This window comes from Conger conger, chromosome 17 (genome assembly GCF_963514075.1).
Source record: "Conger conger chromosome 17, fConCon1.1, whole genome shotgun sequence".
NCBI lineage: Eukaryota > Metazoa > Chordata > Actinopteri > Anguilliformes > Congridae > Conger > Conger conger.
This window is the reverse complement of record NC_083776.1, coordinates 23299159-23308048: the sequence shown is the minus strand read 5'-3', so window position 1 is coordinate 23308048 and position 8890 is coordinate 23299159. Positions and strand designations below refer to the sequence as shown.

Here is an 8890-nt window from a genome sequence, read left to right as displayed (position 1 = left end):
GAAAGAATCCATACTGCCTCATAATCGGTAATGGTGACACTGAGGCCACCTACAATTTTCTCCTGATCTCTGTGTATACTTTTGTGTTTCTGTGTTTGCATTGTGTGCGTGAGTACGTGTGTGAACTTGCTTGTGCTTGTGCTTGTGTGTGGCTGCATGTATATGTGTTTCTGTGTGCATGTGTGTGTGTGTGTGTGTGCGTGTGAGTGCGTGTGTGCATACGTGAGTGCATGTGAGCGTGAGTACATGTGTGTCAGCTTGCTTGTGTTTGTGTGTGGCTGCATGTATATGTGTTTGTGGGTGCATGTGTGTGCGCATGTGCATTAGTGAGTGTATATACCTGTGCTTGTGTGCGGGAGTACATGTGTGTGAGCTTGCTTGTGCTTGTGTGCGTGAGTACGTGTGTGAGCTTGCTTGTGCTTGTGTGTGCCTGCATGTGTGCAAAGATCCCAAACTATCAGTGGCTGTGAAAATGCTGTCCATCTGCCACAGAGATGTCATTGTAAGGATTATATGAGCATGGAGACATCAGACAGAACTCACATAAGCTTTACCATAGGTCATGAGAAGATAATCATACTAATGTACACAACAATGCCTCTACGTGAAACCATATTATTATTCTAACACTGGAATATTAATCTGGACTTTACGTCACGTTATCTAGTGCCTTGACTTGACTTGACTGAGAATACCTTTCTGTGTCTCTCACAACCTTTTATCATGTATGAGTATTAACAGTATTAGAGATGTATACATTTATTTTAATTATTATAAAAAATTGTATGAATTCATTATTATGGAAGAGCAGGTGAAGACTGCTCATCCAAGCCAAGAATTTTTTTGTGTCTTGCTACACAGTCATGCATCCTTAATGAGGTAATACTGTGTGTATTATAGAAGTGCACTGATCAGAATGACTGTTCCAGATACTTCCGAGTGATTTCATTCAGAATGATAAAAGGTGAAAACAGCATTTTAACTGCATTTGACAATTATGTGTGCACTTTTATTTGTTATTTATCGTACGGTGTTGCCACTGAATCTTCCACCATTCATTATTCCAATCCAACTGGCAGAAGAGTTTTGAATACGGCTCCATTAGTTTTTTTTGTGTTTTCATGTCCTTGTGGCTTAGTACCTGCCCTACAAATCTAATTTTTAATGCGATTTCATGGTGGCCTAATTTTAGTTCTGCGAAAGGAGGTCAATTAATGGTCTGCCGAGGGCTCCACCCCCGTATGAGAGTGGAGCTTATCTGGAGGTTGATCCTCACACACCAGTCTGCTGACAAAAGGGCATTTTAGTCCACATTTAGTTGTGCATGGGAAAATACTTGTCACGGGTTGTGTTTTTTTTTTTTTTGCCAATAATTAGCCAAATGTGCAGCTGTAAAGGAGACAAGCTCTCTTGTCTGACAGATAGTTACTGTAAGAATGAGATGGTCAGGAGTTTTTGTGAGTGTCAGTATTTCTGCGAGTAGAACAAGATGACCAGGTGTTTTCTGTGTCTGTATGTCTGTAGGTAGGTAATGATCTTATGAAATGTGTTCCCTGGTTATTTGTATAATTCAGGGGTCAGTAATTGTCAAAAATAAGCATGTGAAGCGTAAATAAAATATCCCCCCTCCTCTTTGTGAAAGGAATATTGTAGGTGCTGCTTCAGGAAGTCTGCCCCCTGTCCGTCAGGCTAGGGCAGGTGATCTGGCTGCTGTGTTTAGCGTCTGCTTTCCCTCGTGAGCAATGGGGACTTCTTAGCGTCATCTTAGGGGCATAGCACTAGGAATTTATTTAGCAAATTCGGGGAAATAATTCCTCTCGTGCCAATGCACATTCAAGTGATTTTTATTTATTTTTTCTTATTTTTGGTAACTTGCAGTTCAGTTCCAGCATATTTATTCTCTTAGACTGTTATGCTGGGGGGAACAGAGGAACCAGAAGCAGACGGGGGTGCAGAAAAATGGCGATTTAATTACAACAGGGGCAGGCAGAGCAGTCGAAAAACATACCAGGAGGTCCGTCCAAAAAAGGAGAAGTACAAAATCCAACAAACGAAGAAGAGTCCGGGCAAGGGGGCAAGGGGGCAAGGGGGCAAGGGGGCAAGGGGGCAAGGGGGCAAGGGGGCAAGGGGGCAAGGGGGCAAGGGGGCAAGGGGGCAAGGGGGCAAGGGGGCAAGGGGGCGGAAACAAGGGCTCGGGAACAGAACAGGACAAGACGAACTAGCACCGTGCGACTGAAAAGGACAGGTATAAATACACAGGGAAATGAGACAAACTAGGCGGGGCATGGGAGTGAGGGCGGTCTAACAAATTAACATCAGGTGAAACACATGAAAGGGTAATAGGACAATAACGAGGGGGAAAACGAAAACGTGGACTGGATTCACAATGACACACATGTAAAACGAACGGCTCTGGACTAGAGAGTAGACAATGCATAGATTGAAGATGTAGTGATAGTTAAGAGACAGGTGCGAACACTTCGCTGAAACAAACGAGTAATAAGGGATAGCATAGGAAGGCGGAGTTATAGAATAGCGCAGAAATGCTAAGAGATGCGTTAGTGAGTTAGTAACGTGAATATTTCTAAACTACCCAATAAAAGTGATTGTTAGTTAGTTAGTTAGTTAGTTAGTTAGACAGACAGTAAGTGTATTAATGAGATTAGTACTGTATAAAACCTAGATTAGTAGTGGTTAGTAAGAATAGTGCTTTACAACATTTAACTACCAAGACAAAACAGGAAGTAAGAAACGCGAGTGAGGAATTAATTGGAAACCTGAAAATACCGGGGAGGAGGAGTGCAAAGACTAATGAAAATAAACAGAACCAGACATGAAATGTGAAAAATAATAAATTACAAGAATAAATAATACTTAACAATGATACACTAACACACAGAACACAGGAACATAACATAGACACGTCTTTTTTTTCTTCTTTTGTTTAAACCAAGATTATTATTTTTTCTGCTTATCTGTGATCACATGCTGAACTTCATCTTCAACGTTCATCTGGATTTTCTCTGTTTAGCTTTGTTCATTTATTGTTTCTGTTAAAATACATTTTCATTCTACTTAACGCCGAAAGTGTTATCATACAATACACTTAAAACAAGCACACTTCTTTTCCTCAGACTGTCTGACAGCACTGCTCTAAATGAGTGAGCTTGTACTGCCCTCTGTCCCTCCTGACCTACACAGACAAGTACAGGGCATACTTATTCCGCTGGAGAGTGCACAGTTACTGAATACAAGCTCCACAACTCAAATAAACTCTTACCGAGTACAAATTGTCCCAATTGGAATAGCTGTCTAATCCTCTTAATTAATGGTCTATGATACCTCGTGCAGTGCGTTTACCCACTGTAGTTGTGCGGTTTATTTCAATTCGCTGCGGAAAATGAACAGGGTGATTTCCCACATGGTGTTTCCTCTGTTGCCACAAGAGGGAAGCACTCGAAAAAATATGAAAATATTGCGTCCATTTACCTGAGTAACTAGGGAAATCCCGTGTGTTCAGTGGAAACTTCAACATGCAGTGTGTGCCAGGAGGAGATCATTGAAGAAATGTGTTTTACACCAGTTCAGTTAACATCGGCCTTCACGACTGCTTTCAGCCAATACAATGTAGCTGCCGCAGTATTCGTGTGGTTTTGTTTTTGCTGTAAAATGAAATACAATAGCCTTCGGTGCCGAAGTTACTATATCGTCAGGTTTATCCTCTATGGGTTACAATAAGTCGCATTTAGTTAAATCATTTTGCTGAATAGAATACGGTAGAATATAATTTTTTTTAAGTGATAAAAAAAAGCAGAATACAAAAAATCCAAATCGGAATGAGAGCACGGCAAAATGTAAGATGGAAAAAAAACAATAAAAATGCTGTAAAATCTAATAAGTACTTTATTATACGTTTATGTGCAGTTACACTGTTTTACAGATTTCAAATACTTCTGGAAAGCTTTTCGTATTCCACAGAATAATATTCCTCAGTAGAGTATTCCAGTATTCTGCATTAGATTGATAGATTGACTGATACACTTTGCGAAGACTGTCATGGAATCATTAATGACCAGGACTGCGTTTCCCGAAGCCTTCTTAGCGCTACGTCGTTCGCAAGTTTCACCTTAAGCTGTACCTTAACGTTTCAGCGTGTTTCCCGAAACGTTGTTCGCTAAGTATACCTTCTGTACGTCGTACCTTCGTAAGGTTGGTTTGGACCACCCTTAGCTATACCTTATCGATGTTATCAGCTAGTGGCCACCACTGTTACGACCGCAAGCCTCTGCAATGAGCTATTAGTTACATCTTAATCTGTTAAGCAATATGTACACTAATAATTCTACAGTTGTAGTTGGCTAATAATATTACCACATTAATGGGAATGTTTTCATGCAAAGAATAAAATTGTACATTACGAAGGATGCATGTTGCACTTTATTAAATATGGTGCCTAATTGTCTTTTAAATTATATTTAATGACGATTTCCCACTCTCTCTGTGGGCTGGAGCGACTATAGTTATTAACTATTTAACTATAGTTATTTTCTTCGGGAAACGCAGCCCCGGACATTAAATGTCTCATCAGAAAGACATAGAAATATTCCACAGTAGAGTATTCCAGCACAGCATTCCACAGTAAAATATTCCTCTGTAGAGTATCCAACAGACTGGCATTCCAGAGTAAAATATTCCTCTGTAGAGTATCCAACAGACTGGCATTCCACAGTAAAATATTCCAAGGTACAGTTTTCCAGCATAGCATTCCTCAGTAAAGATTCCACACCAGAATAGTCTACGACAGAGTATTCCACAGCAAAATATTTCACATTACAGCATTCTACAACAGGGTATTCCACATCCAATTATTCCTCAGCACATTTCACAGTATCCCACTGTAAAGTATTCCACCATAGAGTATTCCCCAGCTCTGGAACATAAAACAAAAGATGCTTCTCCTCTTATTTTATGCTGCACCATTGGAATGTTGAGCTGGCCAGCTCTAGAGGAGGTTTAGGGCTCTACAGGGGACATGCTTAACTAGGCAGTCAGTAATATATTTTGGGGTTAAGCAATTTAGAGCTTTAAAAACAAGCGGAAGGAAAGGAATGAAGCCCACATGTAGCCACTGCAGGGGAGCAAGGGAAGGGGAGATGTGAGCTCTTGTTATTATACTGGTCAGTTTCCTTGTAGCTCTGTTTGGGAAAAGCCTAGCTGACAATGGGCAATGAGACAAGACCAGCATAACAGACCAGCACCCTCCCTGTCTGGGCACATCAGGAGATAGAAACCCTACACCTGGCAGCTTGAAAATATAATATTAAATATTGAGAAATGGTAACCTTTTTCTGTGTTTTGGACTTTACATTGTTTCCGTGTTTAAAGCCTGTGGTGACAGCATCAAATGGTTCCAAAGTATAAGATTCCAGCATATCAAATACTATAGAAATATGTGAGTAACCTGGTCTCATTAGGTTAGTATTTATAATTGTATGCACCTCTGCACTGTTGGTAAATTGTGAGCTGTTTGTATAATAATTTTGTGTATTGCTTAGATGGGCATTATTTGGTTTCAATAGCATATGATATTACTGTTTTATTAACATTGTTTCATTGCAATGTTTAATGGTTTTATCTTTTGTTTTGAGTTCAGCGTTTTAAAAACATGAGGCAATTGGGCAAACACTTGACAAAAAACATCCGTCTATCTGATGTAGGGGTCAGTGTATCCTTCTAAATAAATCGTAATTACCATGTCAAGTTTCTTGAGAGTGTTTCATTCAACAATATTTCTGTTTTCCGTTTTACCCCCTTAAAATAGTCTATTACTGCTCCGTAATTCAATTGGTTTCTGCTTCCTTTCGCATCAAAGGATCCGAAAGTCCCTATCAGTTTAATAAGAAACTTTTCCGCTTAACCTAAAATTCAATCTCCGTTCGGTCTGCGCACCTACTACATAGACAATGTGTGGGGGTTGTGCGTGCTGCGACTTAAGGAAGTGTTCTCATTTGCTCCGAAAAAAAAGGAATGGTATTTGTTTATATTGAAGACCATATAACAGCAATTTCGGTAACATGCAAAACGAAACTGGTTATGTTTGTATGATGTCGTGTTTTGCGAGAAAGTCTGGGCACACCTGTCGCAGAAATGGTACAGTCCCGTTACTTCTGGGGTTGACAGTTCCACTTGCTTATTCCCGTGTAGAGCGGTTTTAGGAATGAGGCCAAAGCAGGACGGAGGGGATTGAAGACCAACTCCAAATGCATACATTATTACTGGGGAAATGGATTCTTTACTGATACGATGGATTCCCTTGGTCTTGGTTACAGGTATGTATTAATTTGGTTTTATCAAATGGTTTTGTCTTTCGCTGAAGCGTGTAACAGGTTGGTCGATGCTGGCGCAGTAGGCGCTCGTGCTCTTGGTTTTATTATTAACCCCCTTGTCCCTGCTTCTCCCTCGACTCCTAAAATTCTTTTCCCTGTCTGTTTTAAGATCAGGCCCGCTTCCATTTCCTACTTTCAAACTGCGAAGGTAAATTTCACTTAGGCAGGCTTTTGGGGGCTCGGATAGGCGTCGTGACGAGTGCGCTTATAAGAAAAAGCGAAGATTGTTCAGCTTTACTCTATAATTACTTAACGTTTATAACGTTGACAATGTGGACTCTGTGTGCGCGGATAATGTAGCCAACTAGATTCACTTTGTTGTATACATATTACCTTAATTTGGCGTCCTGTAAAGATTTGGTTTGAGCTGCTTTAATCTCAGAGTCTGGCAGTCCCTTTCTACAGATCTTGTAATGCTCTCTCTCTCGCTCTCCCCCTCTCTCCCCCTTCCGACAATTGAAAATGCGGTCTGTGAGTTTTTGTGCGTCCGATCAGTTGAGCTGAGGGGGAATTCAGTCGCTCAGAAGGTCAAAAGTGACCCGAGACATGAATTCATGAAGGGTGTGAGTTTGAGTCTGGGGTTCGTGCCTTAGACCGATAGTCCAGCATGGTCAACAGAATCTGCCTGTAGGTAGGCCTTGTGTCTATGGGTATGCTGGATGACAAGTTATTTTACATTTTATGTGGGAATATGTGGATTTATGTGGAGCATTACACTCTTTGCTGGTGGGAAGAATATAAAGTATAGTTAGTAAATTGGATGTACCTGCATTTCGTTGATTGTTGGCAGTAGCCAGTCGGTTTAAGGAGTAGACTGAGTGTAGGTTTAGACAGAAGATTGGTTTTAAGTACTGTATTTAAGTGGTTTAGTTTTTATAGTTAGTTTGGGGGTAGGATTAGACAGTGGTTTGGATAAATGTAGACTTTAGTTTGAGTGCAGTTTTAGCAGTAGATTATGTTGTGGTCAGCAGTAGACTGAACACACCTAGTACACTGGGTTGCGGGTTTAGGCAGTGGATTGAATCCAGCCGTGAGCAGTAGCAAGCCTGGTGTCAGCTGGAGGTTTGTTGGATGTTAGCAGTTGATTGAGTGTGGGTAAAGACAGTAGAATGGAGGTGGGGGGGGGGCTGTTCTCTAATAAACAGGTCCAGTTCGAGGGAGTTTGGACCGGTTTCACTCCCGTTTTAACGGAGGGCTTGGTTTATGCGTGTGACGTGTGGTTTCCCGTGGCGACGGCCCCGTCCTGCCTTGGCCTTCAGCGCCCCCCCCTGCATGGGGTGGGGTGTTCTAACGGCTCTTGTTTAAATTTGAAATAGCTGACCAAGCCGACACGCCTGGCTGAGGCCGGACCGTCTAATCTGGTTGGTGGGGTGTCTTAGGGCCTCCACCCACCTCCCTGCACCTCCTCCCTCCCCCTCCTGCTCCACTGGCCTCCCTCTGCTGGGGAGGGAGGGAGGGAGGGAGAGGGGGGTGCTTTCTAAGCCCCCCGCTGGGGCGTGAACTAATGCCAAACAATGCGGCCGGGACAAAGGCAGGGGCGCTGGGCGGTTTGTGAGGGAGCGGAGTGGGGATGTCCCTGCCTCCGAGCCTCCCCCAGTTTATCAACCCTCTCGCCCCGTTAACGGCTCTTCTTTAAAGCGCCATAAAGCAGGGCCCTCGGACAGAGCCGCTCTCATGAGAGGAGCGCAGCCCTTTCCTGTTGTTGTCTTCTCTCCCGGGAAACGTCTGGAGAATGTTCCCGCCTGCCGCCCCACCCTCGCTGGAGGAACCAGCGTTCCTGCCCCCTCACCCTCTACCCCCGCAGGATGCTCGATGGGGGAGAGGAACCGCACTCTCCATCTCCCCCCCCCCTCTCCACCCACCGTTCATTCCACAAAACCTGGAGCTCACTGAACTGACCCGTAATCTCCCACAGATGAGTCACTGTACACCTCATGCGCACACACGCGCACGCACACACACATACGCACCCACCTACACACACACACACACACACACACACATACCCGCATGTACACGTACCCACCTACACACACACACACTCTCACACACACACACACGCACACGCACACATACACATACGCACCCGCATGTACACGCACCCACCTACACACACACACACACACACACACACACACACACGCACGCACACAAACGCAGTCAGGGGTTACTCAGCAAATACAGATGTTTAAGGCGTGTGTGTTTTTAGATCAGTGTGTGTGTGGATTGACTCTTCTCTCTCTGAGCTCACTAAAGTGCTCCGTAAAGCAGGTACCAGTAGTGCTTGGGCCTGCATCTATTCATTTATTTTCTTATATATTTGTTCATTTATATTTATATTTGATTTATTTATTTTTAAAAATATATTAGGTTTGTAATTCCCTGGAATTTTAAGTGTTTATTCAGTGAGACAGATCTTACCTCAGATGCACATAGCAGTTTAAAAACTTACTCACAAGTAGGGTTTAAAATGCAACCTGCAATTTTCCTGCTGTCTGAGTCAA

General features: G+C 42.8%; 1 protein-coding gene across 2 annotated transcripts in view; it reads left to right on the top strand.

Annotated features, from left to right (window-relative positions):
- The first annotated feature begins 6205 nt into the window (after nt 1-6205).
- The window catches only part of LOC133116181 (immunoglobulin-like domain-containing receptor 2), a 24128-nt gene continuing 21443 nt past the window's right edge, over nt 6206-8890 (top strand). For both annotated transcript variants that reach the window (XM_061225476.1, XM_061225475.1), the window contains exon 1: nt 6206-6329. In XM_061225476.1, the coding sequence (XP_061081460.1) occupies nt 6284-6329 (46 nt within the window). In that variant the 5' untranslated portion in view covers nt 6206-6283. The remainder of the gene's footprint in view (nt 6330-8890) is intronic.